The sequence below is a fragment of the Pelophylax lessonae genome (assembly GCF_965119305.1).
Source record: "Pelophylax lessonae genome assembly, chromosome: 13".
Taxonomy (NCBI): Eukaryota; Metazoa; Chordata; class Amphibia; order Anura; family Ranidae; genus Pelophylax; species Pelophylax lessonae.
Window position 1 is genome coordinate 61,059,175 of NC_138780.1, and position 25,573 is coordinate 61,084,747.

Sequence of the window (25,573 nt, forward strand, 5' to 3'; positions counted from 1 at the left end):
CTGGGCTTGCGGAATAGGACGAAAATTCCTCTTGGGAGGTGGTTTCTTTTTGGACAGAAAAGCCTTTTTCCTATCCGCCGTTCTATCCAGAATAGCCTTCAAATCTGGTCCAAAGAGCAGGTCTCCTGAAAAAGGCAAACCACAAAGTCTGACTTTAGAGGCCGAGTCACCAGCCCACGTTTTCAGCCAAAACGCACGCCTGGCAGAGTTCACCAGAGCCGACGATCTGGCGGACATCTTAATTGATTCAGCAGATGCATCAGCCATGTACTTAGCCTTAAGGAGCAGGGGAAAGGATTCCAAAAGGTCTTTCCTAGCCGTTCCAGCCTCCACATGCCCCTTGAGCTGTTCAAGCCAGCATTCCAAGTTTCTAGCTACCACTGTGGAAGCCATGGCCGGCCTAAGGCTGGATGTTAAGGAATCCCAAGCCTTCTAAAGGCGGGAGTCTGCCCTTTTGTCCACACCATCCTTCAGTACCCCCATATCCTCAAACACCATACCTGTGTGGCGCGATACCTGGGAAAAAGCAGCGTCAACCTTAGGCTTCTTATTCCAGAGATGTGCTTCATCTTCCTCAAAAAGAAACCTTCTCTTCAGGGATTTGGAGAAAAAGGGGGCCCCCTCAGGATCCTTCCATTCATTTTTAATTGAATCCGTAAAGGACCTTGTGGACCGGGAAGAACCTATGCTTGACCTGATCTAAGCCCTGGTACATTCTGTCATGTACTGACATCTGTACCTTTTCCTCCGGGATTTCCAGGGTAGTATAAACTGCCTTAAGCAATTCATCCACTTCCTCTAATGACAGCTTATATCTAGATGTCCTAGCAGTTTCTTCCTCCTCCTCTTCATCAGAATCTCTGAGGGAGAGTAAAGTACTTGCTCCTTCTTCCTCTGAGTCACAGGCCTCTGCCGACTTAGAGGTGGATGCTTGGGAAGTTGCCCATACATTCTGCTGGGAATCTGTCTGGGAAGCCGATCCCTTGGACAAAAGGGAGCGGACAGAGGTCAAAGTATCCATAAGCTCTTTAACAGAGGCAAAAAGATTGCTATTCTGCTGAGCGGTTTCTTCTTTAAGCAAATCAGAAATACAGGTTTTGCAAAGTGGCTTAGGCCAGGTATCCTTAAGGGGATTTTTGCAAGAAGGGCACTTCCTTGCTGCTGCTGAAGCCCTGGCTTTAACCTAGAAAGAGAAAAAAAACACTCATCAGCTACGTAACCTCAACATCACTAGACCAACAGACAATAACAGACTCCCAGACAGAAAGAAAGCTGCAAGACTGGGAACATACACCCCGTACAGCAGGGCAGGCTCCGAAAAGGAGGTACATTAAACAGACCCATAAGCCCAATAGTAGAGAAAAAGAGGCACCCCTGTACCTCTCTTACCTGGGCTGGGCCGGTGCTGACGGCGCCTGCTTCCGCCGAATCTGCTGTTTTGTCTTTCATCCTGCAGAGCGTGCAGCAAACCGGCCAGACCCTCCACGCCAGAAGGAAATTTAAACTCAGCTTCCCGCGTCCTCCTCTGAAAACCGGAAGCACTGACCTCTGACCCGCAGCCGTCCTTAGTGGCTTGAACCAGAGCCACCACGCCCCCCGCCGGAAGTCCCGCCTACCTAACCTGACGTCCCCCGTCAGCCCGGGACCGACATGCGGGTAGAGCTAAAAACTAAAAACTCCCCGCCTGAGCTGCCTGCCAGCTCTAACCAAGCGGATCCCCGGCGCACAGGCGAGACCCCCCGGCAAGGCTCCGCTCCCCTGAGCCCGAAAGGACAGTGGCTCCGGAACAACCCCTTTGCAGTCAGGGAGGGGTGCTGGGATGGTCACTAAGACTAGGGGTAAGCCCACCCTGACTCCACATGGAGAGAGCGTAGCCCCATAACCGGTTCCCTGCAGTGCCTCCACCATGGCGGAGGAAACACAAAAACTGAGGCATGGTAGAAGAGGAGGAGCTTTTAAACTTGCAATGTTTCCTGTCATTATGCGTGGAGCTGCGCTCTCTCCAGGTGCTGTCCTGAAAGGTGATTTGAGAAAAGGGAGATCTGTAAAGGCCTTCTTTGAACCAACCAGCTCTTCAGCCACACCATGCGGCAAATGGCAATCCCTAACCGCTTACACTTTGGCAAACAAAGGGGCTGCGTCCAATGCACAGGAACACCAGGGACTGGGCCATTTGGTCCGTGAGCTCAATCAAAGTCGGGGGAACAATCTCAGTGGTCAAGTTACCCCGAAGAAGCTTAAACCATTTTGTCACCGTCTGTGAAAACAGAATGGACATAAATCTCGGTTTTAGTACGGACCCTGCCAAAACATATAAGTGGCGGGAAAGGAATTCCACCCTTCTATCCACCGGGTCTGTAAACGCCGGGGAATCTTCCACGGGTACCACAGTAGATGTATTTAACCTGGAAACCGGGTGATCCACCCTAGGTGGCACCGTCCAGCGGTTTGAAACAGAGGGATAACAGCGTTTTAATCGCTTCGGCACCACTAGCGCGTGCTTAATGCGCCGCCATTGCTCATTCATGATATCATGAAAATCCTCGGGACAAGAAAACACCTGACCCGATTTTTGGGCTTTGCGGGAGCCAAAAAATACCCACGTCCTGTGTGGGCTCATCAATTTTAATGTTTTCTTACTGATAAAATCATCTAACAGCAAGGACAGGGATCCCTCAGGGGGGTTGTCCGTGGCGACCATATCAGACTGAATCAGAGGACAGAGAAGGGAGAAGCCATTTTTTGCTAGTGACTTGTTTTTATACTAAAAATAAACTACTAAAAATAAAAATATATAAATAAAAAAAAAAAATAATAATAATAATAAATGGGAATAAAAATATAAATAAAAAAATAAAAATGATCACAAGCAAAACCAATTACAAATGATTATCATTGGGGCTGGAGTTCCCCCTGATTCAGGTGTCCCCAGCTTAGTGGCTCCAGTTCAGGTTTCCCCTTGTTGGCATTTCCGGACAGCGCTCTTAAGTATCTTGCGTCTGGCCGTGCTGCATTCATTCTCCATAGCTGTGGATAGTGGATAGCTATGGAGAATTAATGCAGCACTTCTGGAGACTGGACTGCGGAGCTTACACTCTAACGGTTTACAAGTACAAGACCCTCCTCTCCTCCCCAATTGGTTGGACTGCCATTTCCCTTCCCTGTGTTACCTGAGCTGCATTGAGCAGGAGGAGGTTTGCAGCAGCCAGTAATACCGGAAGGAAGCAGTCTGATTTCATGCGTTTTCAGCCTATTCCATGAGAGTGGTTAGGCATGGTTCTCTGGTGAGTGTGCATTTTGGCCATATTCCCCCAGCACTGGTGGTGGTGACATCTTTTGGTGATCCCTGTATTGGCACCAACAAGACCCTCTTCACACTGTGATTTACTACAAAAGACTTGTGAAGGACTTTTTATTGCTGTATTGTTACAGACTTATTTTATCAGTTTTATGCTATTTATATTCTATTTTAGTACTCTATGCACTTTATGATAGGAGGGTTATACCATTCTTGCGCTACTAAAGTTCTATAGAATTTTGAATGATTTTCTGTGATGAATTTTACTTGTATATGATTTTTGTTTGAAGTAGCAGCACTATTTGTATTTATTTTAACATCCTGTCAGCGCAGAGGATCACATCAGCCCATTGAGTGTTTTTTTCTGTGTTATTTGAGCTTCTATAACGGGTACACAGCGGATCAGGAAGGACGCCGGGTCATGACGCTTTATCTCTGTCTTAATGTAAATTTTTAAATGTGAGCCAAATAAAACTGTTATACTTGCTTCACTGAGTGGCGCCTTCTCCTTTACTCTGCTTGCATGTGGGACTTTGCTTCGGCCCTCTAAGAGCTGCCCTCGATGATAGCACTGAAATTGTGCATTTGGGACATCAACAGTCTGATTAACATTCCATCTATCAAGACTTTCTTGAACTGAGGATTCATCCCCCAGCAACAGCGCCCATCTATCTCTCTTTTGCGGCTTAGGACTCCATTGCAATGTTTCTGTAAAAATACGCACTGCTCCTTTAAATCGCGATCCGAACTGACTGATCGTAATGCAACCGGAGTTACCCTTTAAGTTAATGGCAGGTAGCAGAGTGCGCAAGGAATGCTTGAAAAGCCCCTTAATACAGTACCACCTCAGAATAACCAGCAGCATCTGCAGCATGGAAAGCTGAGCACAGGAAGTGTCTCACAGGAAATTAAATCAATCACAAGTGGCTGAACTGCCCGTGTAGCTCCAGGTTACACAAAATTGGTGTCAATGCAAAAGTATAGGAATCCCAGGGAAAATGGCTGCTGCATCTCACACACAGGGAGCCAATGCCCACACTTAAGATGGCGGCCGAAAACGAAGCCATGGGGTCAGCACCCAGACATGAGGCCCCATCAGGGAATCTACCAAAAGACCCCGCAGGATTAGGTAACATTGCACACACACACACACACACACACCCCTCCCCAGGGCGCCAGGCGCCGACATATAGCACCCCCAGACAAGGAGCAGAGGGTAGGGCCAGAATCCTGACAGGCCAGGGGGATTTTTTAGGAAACGGGGGTCCTACTATCCTCAGGAGTGAGCCCATATCCCCCCCCCCCCCAGAGGCCGCTAGGGACATGGGGGACTCAGCTTACTCAGTTATGTCTTAAAGTTTTCGCAATGTTCTATTTTTATCAAATATACTTTAATCAAGCGGTTTAAAATTGACTGGTTGATGCTCTATGAAGAGTTCTTTGTGAACCTTTAGTCCTCCCTAAATATATGCTCATATATCTAGAGGATCACGCTACCATCCACTCCCTGTATTGATTGTATGGGGGTGATTTAACCTTTGTATGGGGCGATGGTGCCTGAGATAGAGTTTGAGGTATCGGATTCCTTACACGATACCCTCCTCTAAATCTCCAGCTTTAGATTGAGTGACTGAGATTACACAGTGATTTTTATCTTTTTATTTATGTATTATAACCTAAATGGCACTAAAACTCTTTGCATATGATATAAACACAAGATGCAGAAACATACCTTGGCCCAATTTTGTTTTCTCGGAAATCACATCTTTAGCCCTCTGCTGCTTTCTTTGTTTCCTGGCACAGTCAGGCCTAGTAGATTCTTCATCTTTTTCATTGTTATTTTCCTAAATATTAGAAGTCAATAAGCAATATGACAATTTCTATGTATCACACTGGAGAGAACTTTTGTTAAATCTAAATAAATGCAATATCAAAAACAGTGTATTAGTCATAAAAATGGCTACACAAAAAAAAAAAAAATATGACTGGATACTAAACAAGACTTGTAAGCAAATACACGAACAGCACAACAAAAAAACATGTAAAAGCTGAACAAATGTCCATTTCAATGTTTTTTCTGAAGTTGTGGGTACTGTCCTATATTTATAATGCCCTTATGCCATTTACTAGTTTGCAGTAAAAAGAGTCTGTCAATTACTATACAGAAAGGCTTTATTTTTACATGGGATTTCGTTTTTTAGGCACAGTCTATACAGCAATCTTTTACACAGAGCTTTTCCGAAGCTTTGTGGAAGCCTTTAAAAGTACCATTCAGCTTGCTAATGTTAAACCCAGGTCTGGGAAATGCCGACTGTCATTTTAAAAAGACTTCAGTGCTACGCGACGCCTGCTAGCAGCTTGCTGTCAAGTGTCAACCTTCGATTACTATCGGTCATTAAATCAAAAAAAAGGAGCGCTAAGCCACTCAGGGCAATATGGATAACTCAGACCCAAAGGCAGAAAAAGTAATATAAAAAGTCACAGTTTATTGTCATTTAAGATAGTTAACAACAGCTCCCATGTAAACCATGAGATCCTGGTCAGCAGAGTGCATTGGAAAAAGATGTAAAACTCACAAATCCATCATGACAGTTAGGTAAGCCCAATGAATGATGGATGCAAGGATGGATTCCTCAAATCCTGGACTCAGAACATGAAGGATGAGCTGCTGCATGACCCCCTGGGAAGGAGCTAAAGAATGCTGAAATTCCAGCATCCGCCAGGGTCCCAGAAATGATGCGTCAGTGAAGTGCACAAAGCCTGGAGATGACGCCAACTGCTGGCAGAAAGGCCCAAGGAAGGATCTGATGTTATGGGCTCCGAGGGTGCCGATGCTATCCCAAACTCCTGGAACCCACAGGGAGAAAACAGAATGGAGCCAAAGACTACGTTTCGGGGAACTCCCCTTCCTCAGGTCTCATAGTATACCGGCAGCAAGGAAATTTATATAGGAGGGGCAAAAAGGATGAGTCATCCATGCTTACCGCCCCCAGAAAAGATAACCCTTCGTGTGCCTCCTATTGAACATATTTAAAGAACATATATTTCATTATAATAAGAACATGATCAAGTATTAAGAAAAAATAAATAAATACAATTAAATATCGATCATGTATACAGGTTGTATGTGGCTTTATATAAATACCGGTATATAATTTTATGTTTATATATTTATTTATTTATTACGGGGAAAAGATCACAAAAAGGTAGGGATGCACCGAAATGAAATTCTTGGCCGAAGCCGAAGCCGAATAATAATGAAATGTTTGGCCGAAGGCCGAATACCGAACGCGGTGTTTCGCATTTTTTCCATCTATTTTGCCAATTTTTTGTCCTCTCTCTTGTCCTCTCATGTCTCTCTCTCTCTTGTCCTCATGTCTCTCTCTCTCTCTTGTCCTCTCATGTCGCTCTCTCTCTCTCTTGTCCTCTCATGTCTCTCTCCCTAAATGTTACTGTAGGGAATGGGATTCAGTGCACACTGCAGCCTTGTACCATAGGGTTAATGTTAGTGACACTGTAGGGATTGGGAAGGATGCTGGGAATGGAAATCAGGAAGCATGCAGGCAGCCTTGTAAATTTTAATTGCAGATACAGGGCACTGGGCAGGTCAGGGTTAATGTGGTAACATCAATTACTCAGTGACAGTCAGTCAGTGTCAGTGTGGACTCGATCAGATTATAGTGACAGTCTCTCATAGTGGTGGTAGTAGGAGGCTGGAGGTGGACTAGTAGGAGCCTGGAAAGGAGCACAGCCGCATACATACATTACTCACTCGTGCACTGCAGCCCGCCCCACACATTCAGTGAGTCTTACTCTCCTCCCTAGTTTTTTCAATGGCACATTCAGGAAGCCAATCACGCCGTGAGTAGCGGCACAGCGGAACCAATCAGGTGTGCAGGCACGCGTGATTGGTTCGCTGTGCAGCTAATCACGGCGTGATTGGCTTCCTGAATGTGCCATTGAAAAAACTAGGGAGGAGAGTAAGACTCACTGAATGTGTGGGGCGGGCTGCCGTGCACGAGTGAGTCAGTGTATGCTCACCGCTGAAGTGTCCCGGCTTCCCCTGCCTAACACGGAAGTCTGCGAGTCCTCCTGTCCTCCTCCAAGTCCCTTCCCCCTGTAAATATCGTGACCTCGGCGATATAATTATATCCTACGGCCACAGAACGATAGTCGATATCATATAGACTATCGTTCAGCCCTATTGTTCGGCACAAAATTATTCGGCCTTTTGACTTATTCGGCCGAACACCGAAAGTGCTATTTTTTCTATTTTCGGCCGAATAATGTTCGGCCGCCGAATATTCGGTGCATCCCTACAAAAAGGGCTAAAAAAATAAATACTAGGAAAAAACATGCTCAGAAAAATGAAAGTATAAAAAAATAAGAAATGACAAAAGGAACAATGGCATCGCACATAATTGTATGGATGTCAATCTCCTCACTCAGCCCATGGGGCGAAAGTGTACCAAGCTTGTAAAGCAAAAAGGTCTCTCTTTTACACAGCAGCAAGAATCTTTCCTTATCTGTAAGAAACCCACTGGAATTTTTAGCACTACTGGGTAAAGTGGCAAAACTGGGATCAGTTATCATATTGGGGGACTTCAATTATCCCGACATTGACTGGGAAGAGGGGACTGCACACTCACAGAAGGCCTGTCTATTCACAGAAACCTTACAGGATAACTACATGTCACAGTTGGTGGATTCTCAGACTAGAGAAAACGCAGTCCTGGATCTATTGATCACTAATGACCCAGACCTAATCTCGGAGGTAGGAGTCCAGGACTACCTGGGCTCAAGAGATCACAGGATGATCACATTTGGTGTAAATAACAATATAACAAGGCAAGTGGGGAACATAAGAACCCTAAACTTCAGAAGGGAAAACTTTCCAAAATTGTACTCATTGATGGAAAGGGTAAACTGGTACCAAACCCTGGGATCACTGACCACAGAGGAAAAATGGCAATGCTTTAGGAACATATTAAGCAAATGCATCTTGCAGTGCATTCCTAAGGGAAATAAATTTAGAAGAGACAAAGCCAAACCTGGCTGGCTAAACCGTAGCGTTAAAAAACTTATTAGGGGGAAAAAATTGGCCTTCAAGAAATATAAATCAGAGGGCACAGTATCGGCTTTCGAGCAATACAAGGAGACAAATAAGAAAAGTAAACACTAAATCAAAATGGCTAAAATCAACTTTGAGAGACAAATAGTGGAGGATAGTAAAAAAAAAACCCAAAGAAATTCTTTAAATATATCAACAGCAAAAAAACTAGGGCAGAGCATATTGCACACATAATTAACGATGATGGGGGGATGGTTACAAAAGACACTGAAAAAGCAACCGTGCTGAATGCTTTTTTCTTGTCAGTCTTTACACAGGAAACGGAGGGGTACACTGACCATGACTATATGGTTAGTAGTAATACACAGGACTTGCCACTATGGCTAACAGAGGGTGAAATCAGGGAAAGGCTGGATAAACTTAACACAAACAAATCACCAGGCCCGGATGGCGTACATCCGAGAGTACTCAAGGAACTCAGTAAGGTTATATCTAGACCACTGTTCCTGATCTTTGCTGACAGTATTAGGACAGGAGATGTACCAGGGGATTGGAGGAAAGCTAACGTGATTCCGATTTTCAAAAAGGGGCAGAGGCATATCCCGGGAAATTATAGGCCTGTCAGTTTGACATCGATAGTATGTAAACTTCTGGAGGGGATGATTAAAGCAGAGATGTATAGTAACTAAGAACTACTTCACTACTGTACTTAAGTACCGAAAGGCGGTATCTGTACTTTCCTGGAGTAGAATTTTTTTCTCCTACTTCCACTTTTACTTCACTACATTTATTCAATGATTTCAATACTTCTACTCCGATAATAATCATGTGTGTTAATATTCCTAGATAGGAGTATTCTCGGGCCAGATCCCTGATATCTGTCCTATGAAGCAAGAAATAAATTTACCATCCTTTGGTGGCAACCCTAAGAACAAAAAAGGAAATGAAATTTCACTGTTTACATATGAGGAGGTGCCTCCTCACTTAGTTACAGTAGACCAGGGAGTTTAGGAGATCTAATCATCCTCTGATCCTCTACTCTGGACCAAGAAGAGGACTGCAGGCTTCAAAACCTCAGTCCATAGGTGAACTAGACAAGCCATGAACAGGTCTTCGGAATTTTCAGGTGTTCAGGTTTCCAGCAAAGAGCCCTGGCAACAGCATGGGCCAAAACAGCTGGTACTTCTCGGAAATAGTTCTGCAATGCAGCCATCTTGTCCAGCCATGACACTTTCCTAAAACACTACCGTGTGAAAGTACTGTCTCAACAAGACCTTGCCTTTGGCTGAAAGGTTTTCTACAGGCAGTGGTCCCACCCAAACGTAGGCCTGCAGGGGTTCCTTTATTATCCTCTCACATGTTGCCGTCCTGGAAGGGTATATGAGAAAACCTACCGTTAGTGTACCGGTAACGGATTTTCTATAGATTCTTCCAGGACGGCAGGCCTACTTCCCACCCTGTTAAAAGGAGGACTTAAAAAAAAAAAAAAACTGAATCTTTGTAAAATCTTACCGTAAAATTCCTTTCTCTGAGTCCTCCGACAGTCGCCGCCCATTCACACAGTCTTCACCAATGGGTATTGACCTTCGCTCCGCAGGAGTAGCTAGGCATAAGACTTGTTAGTAACAAAGGCTTTTAGCATAGACACACCCCTAGGGGCTGTCCCACTAGTCAATACCTCCCTGCACCAGCATTCCCAACTCAGTTTGGTAGCATAGCAGTAAGAGTACACAAGACCCCAAAGGAGGGGCGGAGGGCGGCGACTGTCGCCACCCATTCACACAGTCTTCACCAATGGGATGTCCCAAAGCAGTGTAGACATGAGGGGTGGGAGACGCAACTGCAGAAAAGGCAACGCAGTACCCACATCAGAGAAAGGAACCTTACACACAGTAAGAGAACCACCTGGGCAACAGGAACGTGCTCAACAGGAGCAACAACCCAGGAAAGCAAATAACCCAGGGGTAAAACACCCCAACAGCCAAACACCCATAAACAAGGGTCCCTATGGCACTGCCGCATTGAGAACTTTGCGGCCAAAAGAGGCATCGGCTGATGCCTGAACATCCACCTTATAAAACTTGGAGAAGGTGTGCACGGACGACCAAGTCGCCGCCTTACACACCTGGGCCACGGAGGCCTGATGTCGGAAGGCCCAAGACGTACTCCGAGATCTGGTAGAGTGCGCCTTAACAAGGAAGGGTGGAACCCGTTCCTTCAAGGTATAGGCCTGTCTGATCCATTTGGCAATGGTCGCTGGAGACGCCGCCATGCCCTTCCGAGATCCATCAGGAAGGACAAAGAGGGAATCCGACTTGCGAAAAGATTTAGTGGATGACAGGTAAACCCTGATCGCCCTGACAACATCCAAGGAATGCAAGGCAACCTCCTTAGGATGCTTGGGCTTCACACAGAGCGAAGGCAAGACAATGTCCTCATTAAGGTGAAAATCAGAGATCACCTTAGGGAGGAAGGACGGGTGAGGCCACAAGACCACCCTATCCTTGTGAACCACCAAATAGGGAGAGAGGCAGGACTATGCCGCCAGCTCCGACAAGTGATCGCCACCAAAAAGGCAACCTTTTTAGACAGCAGAGGCAACGAGAGCTCCCTGATGTCTTCAAAGGGAGCACGCTGCAACACGGACAGAACCAAGTTCAAGTCCCACGGAGGTAAGGGCGCCCTCCGAGCAGGGGCCAAATGACGCACACCTTGAACAAAGGTGCGAATTAAGGAAAGAGACGCCACAGGGCGCTGAAAAAGAACAGCCAGTGCAGAATCCTGGCCTTTTATCGTGGCCAGCGCCAAACGCCGGTCCACACCAGTCTGAAGGAAAGCCAACACTCCCGACACCGAGTATGAGCGAGGGGAGAATCCCCTGGACTCACACCAGGCAAAGTACGCTTTCCAAGTATGGTAATAAATTTTACCAGACGAGGCTTTCCCAGCCTTGATCAGAGTAGGAATGACCTCAGGGAAGAGACCCCTGTCCCTCAGGACCTGGCTTTCAACAGCCAGGCCGTTAAAGCCAGCGACTGTAAAGCAGGATGGAAGATTGGTCCTTGAGACAGAAGGTCTTCCCGCATTGGCAGGTGCCACGGAGGCGTGACTGCCAGATGAACGATGTCCGCGTACCAAGACCGGCGAGGCCAGTCCGGTGCCATCAGAATCACCGTGTGCGGTTCCGAGGCCAACCTGTGAAGGAGCCTGGACAGCAACTGAATTGGAGGAAAGGCATACATCAGACGATACTAATGCCAAGGCGCCAGTAACGCGTCCGAGGCATCCGCCCGAGGATCGCGTGTCCTTGCCACGAACCTTTCCACCTTGTTGTTTAGTCGAGACGCGAACAGGTCCACATCTGGGGATCCCCACCTCGCGCACAGCATCTGGAAGACATCCGGGTGTAAGGACCATTCCCCCTGGTCCAGGGTCTGGCGGCTCAGATAAACTGGCCTGCCAGTTCTCCATCCCCGGGATGTGCACTGCCGTTATCGCCGGGACGTGAGTCTCAGTCCAAGACAGAATGTCGGTCACTTCCAAGGCCGCTCGGGCACTCCTGGTGCCCCCTTGGCGGTTGATGTAAGCCACCGCGGTGGCATTGTCCGTCTGTACCCGAACCGGACGGCCCTGAAGTCGTCCCGACCACTGGAGAAAGCAAAGCTTTATCACTCTCAATTCCAGGATGGTGATCGGAAAGGGAGGATTCCTCCTCCGACCAAGTTCCCTGGGCAGACAGGTTGCCCAGAACACTACCCCAGCCCGACAGACTGGCATCCGTGGTGACCACCGTCCATAGCAACGGACGAAAAGACTGGCCCCCCGACACCGCCGGGGACTGGTGCCACCACAGAAGATCCCTTCTGGTTCGGCGGCTCAACGAGACCCTCAGATCCCAGGACTGAGGTCGCCCGTCCCACTTGGCAAGAATCTCCGCTTGGAGAGACGGCGTGTGAAACTGAGCAAAGGGGATCGCCTCGAAGGCCGAGACCATTAACCCCAGGCACCGCATACAGGTCCTGAGTGACGAGGATCGGTTGTCCCAGAGGGACCTGACTTCGTCCTGAAGCGTTCGGAGCTTGTCCTCCGGCAGGAAGACCTTTGCTTGAGCAGAGTCCAGAACAATTCCCAGGTAGGGAAGGCGAACCGAAGGGGACAGCGTCGACTTCGGAACGTTGATGGTCCAACCGAACTCCTGAAGTGTCTGTACCGTAGTGGACAGGTCGCTCAGCAGGCTCTGACTGGCACTCGATCTTACCAGGAAATCGTCCAGATATCCCAAGACCGCAATGCCCTGGGCTCTGAACAGGGCCAGAACAGGCGCCAGCACCTTGGTAAAAAACCAGTGGAGCCGAAGCGAGACCGAAAGGTAACGCCATGAACTGATAATGGTCCTCCACAAAGGCGAACCGAAGGTACCTCTGGATGACCTTCGAAAATGGGGATGTGTAGATACGCATCCTTCAAGTCGATGGAGGCCATGGATTCTCCCGCAGGGATTCCATGCGAAACTTCCGAACACGCACGAAGCGGTTCAGAGCTGTCAAGTCCAGGATCGGACGTACCTTGCCCTCCTTTCTGGGCACAGTGAACAGATTGGAGTAAAACTCCCGAAACCTGTCCCGATGAGGCACCGGAACCACCACCCCCTGGGCCAGAAAATCCTGCACCGCTTGATGCAGATCCTGCAAACGCCCAGGAGTCAGCTGAAGATTTGAGGGAAGAAATCTGCCCGCTGGCCGAGAAGGGAATTCGATCTTGTAACCCAATCGAACGATTGCCTGAACCCATCTGTCCCGAATGCGGAACAGCCAAGGCTGGAGGGAACCGCGCAAACGGCCCCCCACCCCAAATACGGGTGAGGGCGTCCCTTCAGGCAGATGCGGAATGGGGCGCAGAGCCGACTTGGCCGGGCTTCTGCTTACCCGCCCAGGGCTTCTCCCAGCCACCTTGGTCATTGAAGGGCTTGCCCTTGGATTGCGACTTAAGGCACGAAAGGACCCCTGAGAGGGTCTAAAAGCAGGGCCCCGCTTGTCGCGAAAAGACTTGGTCTTCGGATTCTGGGGCAACAGAGTGCTCTTGCCCCCAGTGACTCCTTTCACCAGAGTACCCAAAGCCTCGCCAAAAAGGTGAGACCCAGCATAGGAAAAATCAGCCACCGTTTTCCGAGACGATTGGTCAGCCGATCAACTCTTCAGCCAGATCAGTCGACGGTTAAGCACCGCGACACTAGACAGGCGTGCAGCTAAAGGGGCCTCATTCAAGGCCGCATTGCACAAATGCATGACCCCCCGATGAATCTGGTCCACCATTTCCAGCGTAGCTGGTGGGGCAGAATCAGACACGAGGGTGCGTCTGAGCACCTTAGTCCAGTCTGCCACCGCCTGAGCCACCATGACAGAAGTGAAAATAGGTTTAAGCATAGGGCCCGCCACCATACGCGTGGCGGGCAAGAGACTCCAACCTCCTGTCCGTAGGATCCCGGAAAACCGGGATATCTTCCGTGGGAACCAGGGTAGCCGCCTTCTTCAATACGGCCACAGCGTGATCCACCTGGGGCGCCACGCACCAGCGCTCCTCAGCGGAGGGTGCAAAAGGATAAGGCAGCTTAAACCGACTGGGCACCGTAAAGGGCTTCTTTAAACTGCGCCATTGTTCACTCATAGTGTGATGAAAGTCAGCAGGGCAGGGGAAAACCTGCGCCGACTTGCGGGTTCTATGTGTCCCAAAGGAAGACACCATAGCTGGAGGAGTGGGCTCATCCTCCAGGTGCAGCGTGTCTTAGATAGAAGAGATCAGCTCATCCATGAGTGCAAGCTCTTCAGGCGAGTCTGGGGGAGAAGTATCAACCCCTTCAACCTCTGCCTCCCCTTCAGACCCCAAAGGGTCCAGAGATGGGCGAGACCCTGAAAAGGGCACACCAGCCACAGCAGCCATATCACCATCTGATAAGAGGAGATAGATAACCTGGCCCTCTTTATTTGCAGAACGTTCAGCCATCAGCACCTGCATCTGTGACACCAAAGATGCCACTACATTGGCCAAATCAGACCCCGGGGGGGGTGCAGCAGGTCCGGGGTCCCCTACCAGGGCTAGGGGGAAATTGCTATCCTGGGAATCCATGCCAAATAAGTTTTGGAAAAAGAGGCACTGGCCATTTAAAAGCCCACCGCAATACTCACAGTATGCACCGACCCCCAGAGGGAAAGAAAACCACTGAGTTAGGAAGGATAGCGCCGAACAGCATGGCTACTCTCCATGGGACCCTTCAGCTCCCGGGTCAGGCTTCGGTCCGCCACCATTACACGGGAATCCAATTTCCATTTAGTTTCATCAACCTGTGAGTATTTTATACTCCTTTGTAACATTATTACTCCCTTTTGATTTGTATACTATATCTCTACATCCTCCAATATATACTGAAACTTATTGTTCTTTTGTAGATACACTCAAATACATAGATCTCTGAAGAAGGGAGATGTAGCTCCCGAAACGCGTCAGGATCAATATGTATTATAATCTACCATCATGGAACTACAATTACTTCATCTAGGCTATCATTCAAACTAAGTGGTTACACCAGGATACCTACCTATATGCGTTTAAATATTGTGCATGTTATTACACTATGCAATTATGGCCATTGAGCTATGTTATGTGATATTTTTACATGTTATCATTATTCGCTATACTTGTCTATACAATGTAATAAAATTACATATTGTTTTACATATTTATTGTGGTATTCATTTTATCTCCAGCCAATAGCACCCACCTCATACAAAGTCCCGCGGGCCATTTTTTCTGTGTTAACAGCATGGAGGGAGCACCTGCAGAGCCCGCAGACTGTTGCCACTGATCGCTGTATCAGAGAAAGAGGAAGTGAGGCAAAGAAGGCTGAACTTTATTGCAATAGGCCCAGGGAAAATGGCTGCCCCATAGAAGTGAATGGAGGCTACAAGAAAATGGCCGCCGACATGTGCTCCGATCGAGCGATCATGCCACACGCAAAAATGGCGTCGAGTGGCGCCAAAAGCACCGCACTGCAACCCTGTACAAGGCCCCAGGTGAAGCCACATTTTGCCCACAGTAAAAAAATGGCGGACCGCGCGGCGCCCCGCCGCAGCAGTCACCACACACATGTCTGTACCCAGCACACAAGTGACACAGGAGAGAGGGGTTCCCACCTCACAACAGTGATTATACATTAACCCACACAGGGATCACATCAGGGAGCCCGCATACACAGACATGAGGGGAACACACAGCCATAGACTGACACCCCAGACAGAGGTCCCCACATAGAAAAGGTGCTTACCGTACCGGATGGCGTGGGGAGCCTTCACAAACGGAAAACCGCTGTCCTCATTTGACAGGGAGTGCCGTAGCCGGGACGCAGGACACTGCAGCACAAAACCGCAGAAGGCGTCCTGTGAGGTAGCCACCTCACAGGCTGCATCCCTGCAGCGAGCAGGGATGGGTCGTTCATAGTGCCAGGGCGAACCATAGCCGAACGCTTGATGGCAGGCTGGGGATCCATCTGACCCTCAGCCCTGGAGTCCCAGGGCGGCCAGTCCGATACCCAGCTCCGCATGATGCATCTTAATCCGAAGATCCCTATCTAAAAGCTGGTAAAATAACAGCTAGTAAAGCAAGGAAAACAACTTTGAAATAAAATCAAAAAAGGGTAGAAGGCTGAGACTGTAGCCCCAGCACAGGAAAGCCTGACTACTCCTGAGCTAGGCAAAATGAAACTGAGTTGGGAATGCTGGTGCAGGGAGGTATTGACTAATGGAACAGCCCCTAGGGGTGTGTCTATGCTAAAAGCCTTTGTTACTAACAAGTCTTATGCCTAGCTACTCCTGCGGAGCGAAGGTCAATACCCATTGGTGAAGACTGTGTGAATGGGCGGCGACTGTCGGAGGACGTAAGAGAAAAAAATGTTTAAAGTTATTGAATAACTACGTGACAAGTATCCCTTGTATATCGGTTGGAAAGCTACTTTCCATTACTGAGAGGCAAGGGGAAGGGTGGGGCCTTTTAAACAAGCCTTAATTGATTGCGTTTCCTGTAGGGGTGGAGCCTCTTATCTCTCACATGTTGCCGTCCTTTAAGGATCTATAGAAAATCCGTTACTGGTACACTAACGATAGGTTTTTTCTTCTTTTATTATTTCCTGTGTCTGAGAACTACAATCAACTGCTGGACTGGGCGTCGGTTAGATATTCTAAAACCTTATGGTCTCCCAGAACGGCCAGCGAGCACGGGTAGGTCTCATCTCCGCGGTAGGTCTGCCGCGACATAGACCCAATGGACGGGTGATAGCCGGCGAGTTAAACGTCTCGAGAGGGCACATACGACCTGGCCACGGCCTGAGTGGCAGCGAGCCTCCGGCCCGCAGCACCCCCATTCCCATGGTGCGGTGGTCTGCCTGGAGTGGTGCCCACCTGGTTCCATGGTGTAGTAGGTAGTGTCCCTCCTCTCCCCTGGTAGTCTTTTGGGGTGGATGTGGGCCACTCCCTGAGATGGTGGGACCCCCCTCCCTCCCCCCCAGCCTTTCTGAACGGTCACTGTGGGTCTTTTAGCCCCCCACCCCCTCCCCAGGTGTGGTTGCGAACTGGCTTTGCCACATGCTCCTAAGGGGGGTTTGTTGTAGTTGCTGCTGACCAGGTTTTTTCCCTGGTGTTAAACGGGGGGTTGAGCAGGCCTAGGAGTTGGCAACTAGGGCAGGGATTTCCTCTGGACTCCCTGCGGCGGATGTTGGGCTGGGGGAGCGGATGTTTTATCATCCGTAGTTACGCCTCTCACGCGGCCGGATCTGGCCAAAAATTGAGTCCGTGGCTTTGCAGCCTACTCGCAGCGGAGCTGACCAAAATAAAAGCAGTGGAGTGTTAGCGCTTAAGGATGTAAGGATAATTAATATTCCAACAAGACGTAAATAAAATGATAATATAATGATAATAATATAATAAAAATGATAATCCGGGGGGGGGGGGGCAGGGGGGGATTAATAGTCCATGTGCATCTAACAAGGGGGTGGGAGCTGACTGAGCTGCTAGCCAGTAACCTATGTGAGGGGACCGCAAAAATTTAAGCCGCGGCTTTTGGCCGCCGCCGTTGACAAGCGGCATTAGTGAGTTTAGCTGAAGCCCTCAACTCTCCACCTAAGCATCTGACTGAGGATCCATGCAATTGTAGCTGGGCCTCCACAGGAATTTAGGTTGCGGCTTGCGGCCTGCTGAACAATGTGGTTAGCTTGGTGCCTCCCTTTAAACCGGGCAGCGCTTCATTTTTAGCGACAGTCTTGCCGCCATTATTGTGTGGGCGAGGGTACTCTGCCTGCGCGTCCACATCACGGTGGGCGGCCCCCATTTAAGGAGGCCTATTAAGTCCTCTATGGAGGACGACCCCTTTATTTATTTTTTTTTGTTATTTTGTTTTTTTGGCGGGGTCAAATAGGTGGTCCTTTTGTTTACCCTTGGCCGGCATCCCCTTGTGGGATTGTGATCGGAGGCCCCTGCTTCTTATGTTTCAGGGTGAGCTTAGCATATAGCAACCCCTACTGGGTCTGCGTACATGCATTTCGAGTTCTCAGATAGTGAGGATGATTCCTCTTCTCCTGCAGCCGCGCATGAAAAGGCGCTGGTGGATGCACTGATTGTATCGGTGCAGGACTTTAAACATGGAGGGTGCAGCTGGTCCCCTTTGGTACCCCCAGATTCTCAAAAGCAACAAAAGGTATTCCCTTTTCCATCTTTTCCACCTACTGTGACAAAATTGTCACAAGTCAGTAAGGTTGTCCTAAACGCAATATGGCATGCCTAAGCGTTTTCGAAAGACATTATCCAATTGAGGAGTCGCTGTTGAATAAGTAGACAGTCCCACCTGTGGTGGACGCTCAGGTTTCAAGCCTGAATAAATCCCCTCTATTTCACGGTGGATGAGTCTCAGGCCTTAAAAGATCCCTTTGATAGGAGAGCCAAGACTCGGTCCGCCACAGGTTACTGTGGCCGGTTCAGTCCTTAGCCTGTTATTCACCACAGCCTTGGTGTCCCAGACTCTGAAGGAGTGGGCAAATATTTTGCGCCAGGATCTGGAGGGGGGGAAAGCTTCTCGCTGCCTTTGCGGAGCTGGCGGACCAGTTGATCCAGGGGTTTGCATTTTGTCTGTGAGGCCTCTCTGGATGCGGGTCACTTAGCCTCTAGGCTGTAAGGGACAGCAGTGGTCCTTCGGCGCATGATATGGTGTTTTTAGTTAAATTGCCATTATGTTACCCAGTGTCAGTTTACAGGTAATCGTTATGCAGAGCGAATATTGCTTTAACTGGCCTTGAGGAAAGACTTGTAATTGTGGAAACCTTCCATTAAATGGAGACTGCACGCTACTTGTAGCCTGATCATCCCTATTGGCCGTGCTGGTCTGGATCTATGGCAGTGCAAGAAGAACTCCACCGCACAAATTTATATCAGACAGCCGGGGCCCCGGTATTCACTGCAGAGATATGTTTGTGATGTGGAATTCTTATCGTCTTGATAATATCTGCCCTTTTACCAGGATTAAAGGCTGGCATCTTTCTGTCATATTTGATCCATAGGATTGAAATACTGCTGCTATTTTCTTTTGCAGATATACTAAGTGCCATTCACTGGAACAATAGCATGATCACTATCAAATATGGTTTTATAAACTATATTATATAGGATTCACTCTTAACAGGTTATGATGAGAATGCATGCTTGTGAATTACCGTGGCCAAGTCCATGAGAATTCATGTGGCAGCCATGTTGCTTTCACTTAGCAGTTAGAGTCTGGTGCACACGGCCGTGTTTATCCATAAACATGTACTCTCCTTTCCTATTGTACTTTTGAATGTATACATGTCTGTGATTGGTGTTGTTGACGCCACCTCCCTTGTAACCCCTTTTTCCTTTTGTTCTCAGACTATAAATAAACCTGAGCTCTGCTCTAAAGACAGAGAATCTTCAGTTGGCATCGAAGTGACACAGCGTGCCTCTTTCTTTCTTTGTCACCGAGCGCGCTGGGATAAGCTTATACAAAATAGCTGTGCATTGTAATTTTCAGTACAAGGGATTAATGGCGCGTATTAAGATCTACAAGTGCATTTTTCAGTGCAGCAAAGCGCACCGAGCCATTTCTATGCTTCAAGCGTCAATTTCCACAACAATATGGTTACAGCAGACGAAGCCTATCTCTTCTAAGGTCGTTCCGTAAGGACAAAGTCTGATTTCCTGAAAGACTCAGTAGCGGCAAAGGTAAACCCTAATGCCCCGAACCACATCCAAAACAATGCCAAGCAATTTATTTTGGATGCTTGGGCCTAGGACAAAGTGAAAGCAGCACAATGTCTTCATTCAAATGGAAATCAGAGACCACCTTAGGAAGAAAGGCTGATTTGGTCGAAGAACCACCAGATAGGGTGAACTGCAGGACAGCGCCACCAATTCAGACACTCGGCGCGCAGAGGTAATAGCCACCACAAAGGCTACCTTCTGTGACAGTGTAAGCAAAGGAATCTCCCTAATGTTTTCAAACAGAGGTTTCTGAAGGACTGACAGTTCCAAGTTAAGATCCCATGGAGGTAACGGGGACCTTAACAGAGGAGCCATATGGCGAAATCCATGGATAAAGGTAGGAATCAAAGAATGTTGGACGTTGAAAGTAGTTGAGTCAGAAAGACCCTTATACTACCTGGCTTTCAACAGCCACGCCATTAAAGCTAGCGACTGTAAAGCAGGATGGAGGATCGGCCCTTGAGACAGCAGATCTTTCCTGAGAGGAAGTCTCCAAGGAACATCGGCGACCAACCTTACCAGATCAGCGTGCCAAGACCGGCAAGGCCAGTCTGGAGCCACCAGAATGACTGGAATCCCTTCCACTTCTATTCTGCGCAGGAGCATCGGCAGAAGTTTTAGCGGAGGAAACGCATAGATGAGTGGATACTGACCCCAAGGAGCCACCTGTGCGTCTGTGGCATAGGCCACAGGACCCTGAGACCTGGCCACAAACCTCTGTACCTTCTTGTTGAGCCGAGAGGCTAACTGGTCAGCATCGGGTGTCCCCCAACGGACACACAGCAGGCGTCCCCCTGATCCAACACCTGACTCCACAAGTAATCCGGCTGCCAGTTTTTCACTCCGGGGATATGCATGGCGGACAGGGCTGGAAAAAAGTTTTCTCCCCATTTTAGGATCTCGGCCACCTCCCAGGTGATCAAGACACTCTTGGTGCCTCCTTGATGATAGACGTAAGCCACTGCCGTGGCATTGTCTGATTGAATCCGAACCAGAAAACATTACAGACGATTTGTCCAGTGACTCGAGCAAAGCTTTATCGCTCTGAGTTTCATAATATTGATCTGTAGTCTGGACTCTTCCAGAGTCCAGGTCCCCTGAACACACATCTTTCCAAGCACTCCACCCCAATGGGACAGGCAGGCATCTGTGGTTACTACGGTTCAATAAAAGGGAAGGAAGGACGTGCCCTGATGCAGAGCCAAGGAACGGAGTCACCAAAGTAGAGCACTTCTTGTGTTTTGACTCAGCCGAATCAGATTGTCCAAAGATTTTTAATCCTTGATTTACTTGACAAGAATTTCTCTTTGCAGAATTCTCGTGTGGAACTGAGCAAACAGAACCGACTCGAAGGTAGACACCATCAGGCCTAGTGCTCACATACAAGTCCACAGAGAAGACAGATTGCAGGATAACAGCAAGTGAATCGCCCTCTGCAACTTTTGCAGCTTTTCCAGAGGGAGAAACACCCTCGCTGGGGCTCCAGAGTCAGTCCCAGATAATCCAGTTTGGAAGATTTTTTTGAAATAGAGTTTCTAACTTAACTCTTGCAGAGTCTGTACAGTGATTGACAAGTCGCCCAACAGGACTGAATGCGAGTCTGCTTTTAAGAGGAGATCGTCCAGGTACCCCAGTACCGCAATCCCTTGCTGTCGCAGTAACGCCAATACTGGAGCCAACATCTTGGTGAAGACCCTGGGAGCAGAGGCGAGACCAAAGGGTAACGCCACAAAATATCGATACCTTGATATCGATGGGAGGCCAAAAAGTCCTCTAGGTCACCACTACCATGCAAATGGACTCCATTTAAAACTTCTGTTCCCGCACAAAGCGGTTTAAAGCTTTGAGAACAAGTACTGGAAGCGCTTTGCCCTCTTTCCTGGGAACAGTGAACAGGTTTGAAAAGAGCCTCTGAAACTGTTCCCAAGAGGGAACCGGCACAATCACCCCTTGCGACAGAAGATCTTGTACTGCCTCTCGTAGATCCCTTAGCCGATCTGGAGATAGGTGTAGATTGGAAAGAATCTGTCTGGCATTCGAGACCTGAATTTGATCTTGTAACCAGATTGGATCTGTTTGTTGACCCATTTGACCTGAATCAAGGAGGTCCATGGTTCTGGAAAGAAACAAAGACTGAGGCACGAAAGGGCTGCATGTGTGCTGAAAAATAAAGGGCGTCGTCTGACGCGGAGACTTGCCCTTAGCGGACTTGAGATAAAGAGTACTCTCCCCACCTGTAATCCCATTGAAAAGTTCTAACGAAGAACCAAATAGGTGGTCCTCTGTAGGGGGAGATCCAACAGGGCCTTTTTAGAAACCTGATCCGCGGACCAACCTTTTAGCCACACCATGCGTCTAATGGTCACCCCTACCGCAGAAATTCTAGCTGCAAGAGGGGGCCGCATCTAAAGACGCATCACATATAAATTGTAAGGCTTCAACCATTTGGTCCGTTGGCTCTGCAAGGCCCGGGGGAAGCTGTTCTGCTTCCAAATCCCTTTATAGTAACTTTGCCCATTCCGTTATGGTTTGGGACACCAGAGTAATAGCAAAGACTGGTTTAAGTACTGAACTCGCTATCACATGTAAATGGCGGGACAGAGTCTCAATCCTTCTATCAATTAAAGACTGGAGACTCCTCCACTGGGATTACAGTAGATTTGTTCAGTCTGGAGACCGGATGGTCCACCTTCAGTAGAAAGGTCCATTTATTGACTACAGCGTTCACAAAAGGGTAGCGCCTCTTAAAGCGCATCGGCACCACTAACGCGTTTAAGGCGCCACCACTGTTCAGTGACAAATTTTGCCAAAACGTTTCGGACAAGGGAAAACCGTGCCCGACTTCTGGGGTATGTGTGTGCTGAAGGACACCTGCGTCCCTGATGCTGTAGAATCATCCACCATTTTTAGAGTTTCCCGCACTGACACTGTAAGTGCCTCCACCAGCGCGTTTTTGTGCGTGGATGCAGATGATGATATTTCCTCCTCACCAGCAGAGTGCGATCCCTCATAGCGCCGCTAGTTCACAAACCCTGCGCGCAGAGGTGATAGCCACCAAAAAGGCAACTTTCTGCGACAAGGCGAGCAAGGAAATGTGTCTTATGTTCTCGAAAGGAGATTTCTAAAGAACCAATAGAACCAAATTAAGGTCCCAAGGAGGTAACAGAGACCTCCTGTGGGGAGCCAAATAGCGAACCCCCTGAAGAAACGTACGAATCAAAGAGTGCGTAGCCAAAGGGTGTTGGAAGTACACAGCCATGGCTGAGATCTGACACTTAAGAGTGCCCAACGCTAAACGTTGGTCAACCCCTTTCTATAGAAAGGTCAGGATCCTGCTGATAGCAAAGGATCTAGGATGCAGCTTCAGCGATTCGCACCAAGCAATGTACGCTTTCCATGTACGATGATAAATCTTCCGAGAAGTGGACTTCCTAGCCTTGAGTAAGGTAGTGATCACAGAATCGGACAGACCCCTGTCCCTTAACACCTTGCTCTCAACAGCCAAGCCGTTAAAGCCAGCGACTGCAAAGCAGGATGGAAGACCGGACCCTGATGTAGAAGATCTTCCCGCAGAGGAAGTGGCTACAGACCTGCGACCTTCAGCTGAATTAGGTCGGCGAACCAGGATCTACGGGGCCAATCAGGAGCTACCAGAATTACCGGGATCCCCTCCAACTGGACCCTGCGTAGCAGGCAAGATAAAAGTTTCAGCTAAGGAAAAGCATAAATTAGCCCATACTGGCTCCAGGGAGCCACCAGGGCGTCTACTACGTCGGCCAGAGGATCTCTGGACCGAGCCACAAACTTGGAAACTTTCATGTTTTGTCTGGACGCGAACAGGTCGACATCCGGGGTCCCCCACTGGAGACACAGCTGGTGGAACACCTGTGGATGCAGGGACCACTCTCCCTGATCCAGCGTTTGACGACTCAGGTAGTCCGCCTGCCAATTGTCTACGCCGGGAACGTACACGGCGGATAGGGCTGGGACGTAGTCCTCTGCCCAGCGCGCGATCTGTGCCCCCTTGCCATTCGCCATGATTGACATATACCACGGCCGTGACATTGTCGGACTGGACTCGGACAGAACACCCCTTGAGATTGTCCGTCCAATGGAACAGGCTCAACTTGATTGCTCTCAGTTCCAGAACGTTGATCGGGAGCTTGGATTCTTCCAACGTTCGGGTCCCTTGAACATTCAGGGTGCCCAGCATTCCTCCCCAACCGGTCAGACAGGCATCTGTCCTCACCACCTTCCAGAATACTGGAAGGAAGGATTTCCCGTGGAGAAGATTCGGAGCACTGTGCCACCAATTTAGGGAGTCCTTGGATCTCCGACTCAAACGAATCAGACTGTCCTGGGATAAAGGATCCTTGTCCCATTTGACAAGGACCTCCTTTTGCAAAAGTCTTGTGTGGGCCTGAGCATATGGTACGGCCTCAAAGGAGGACACCATCAGGCCAAGCACCTGCATAGATGACCTGAGACACCAGGTCGCAAGCCAGCAGCGACAGAATCGCTTCCCTTAACTTCTGTAACTTCACAGGGGGTAGAGATACCTATGCTTAAGCTGAATCTAGGATCATCCCTACATACTCCAGTCTGGTTGTTGGAACGAGGGCAGATTTCTGAAGGTTGAGATTCTAACCGAACTGCTTCAGAGTGTGATTGGTCACCTCCAAATCCGTTCCAATGTCACAGACGAGTCAGCTCGGAGAAGAAGATCGTCCAGGTACCCCAGAATCGCTATTCCTCTCTGTCGTAGCCAGGATAGGGGCTAACACCTTGGTGAAGACCCTGGGAGCAGAGCCGAGACCAAACGGTAACATGACAAATTGAAAATGGTCCTTGCCCACCGCGAAGCAGAGGAATCATTGAAGACCCTGGCAAACAGGGACACGGAGAAAGACATCCTTGATACCGATCGAGGCCAGCAGGTCCCCCTGATGCAAGCACGCCACCACTGACCGCAGGGACTCCATTCGAAATTTCTGGACACGCACAAAGCGGTTCCGAGTTTTGAGGTCCAAGATTGGACGCAATTTGCCCTCCTTCTGTGGAACAGGTTCGAATAGAACCCTCAAAGGCGTTCCTGATGAGGAACTGGCACAATCACGCCTTGTGACAGCATATCCCGAATCGCTTCCTGCAGCCCCGCAAGGCGGTCTGGGGACAGCTGAAGATTGGAGGGAAAAAATCAGTTGGCGGATAGGAACTAAACTATCTTGTACCCGGACTGAATTACCTCGAGGACCCACCTGTCATGCAACAGCGAGGTCCAAGGATCCGGGAAGAAACGGAGACGCCCCCCCCACCCCTGAAGCGGCTGGGGACGCCCCTTCAGGCAGAAGGGGTCTGCTTGGAGGTGCTGGGGGAGAGGATTTTGGCTTACCAGCCCACCGTTCCCCAGATCCTTTTCCGCCTGAAGTCAGCTTGGTTTTCAGCGACACGGTCGCACGAAAAAGACGCTTCTGGGCTGTAAAGGAAGGACCTCGCTTATGGGAGGGAGACTTACCCTTAGTTGAGTAAGGAAGGAGTGTGTTCTTTCCCCCAGTGACCGTCTTGATCAAGTCATTCAAGTCATTCAAGGAGGAACCAAAAAGGCGATCCCCCTGAAAGGGAAGATCTGCCAAAAGCTTCTTAGAAGCCTGGTCGGTTGACCAGGACTTTAGCCAGATTGCACGTCTGATGAGCACACTGACGCTCTGGCCCCCTCCGAGGCCTACCCCCCACCGTCCACTACCCGGTATAGCACCTGAGGCGACTTACATAAGGGACCCCCACTAAAAGTGTCCTGGGGGACCGGAGCCCAGAGTAGGGAGAGGTCAGGGTAGGAGGGGGAAGGTCCCAGGTGACCCCTCATAGTGGAGGAGGGTGGTAGGAGGTATGGGT

At 48.9% G+C, this 25,573-nt stretch overlaps 1 protein-coding gene across 1 annotated transcript in view; it reads right to left on the minus strand.

The window, feature by feature from the left end:
- The window catches only part of NUSAP1 (nucleolar and spindle associated protein 1), a 588,385-nt gene that overhangs the window by 441,688 nt on the left and 121,124 nt on the right, over window positions 1-25,573 (minus strand). The window contains exon 3 of the mRNA XM_082242852.1: window positions 5,031-5,142. Coding sequence (XP_082098978.1) covers window positions 5,031-5,142 — 112 coding nt within the window. The remainder of the gene's footprint in view (window positions 1-5,030; window positions 5,143-25,573) is intronic.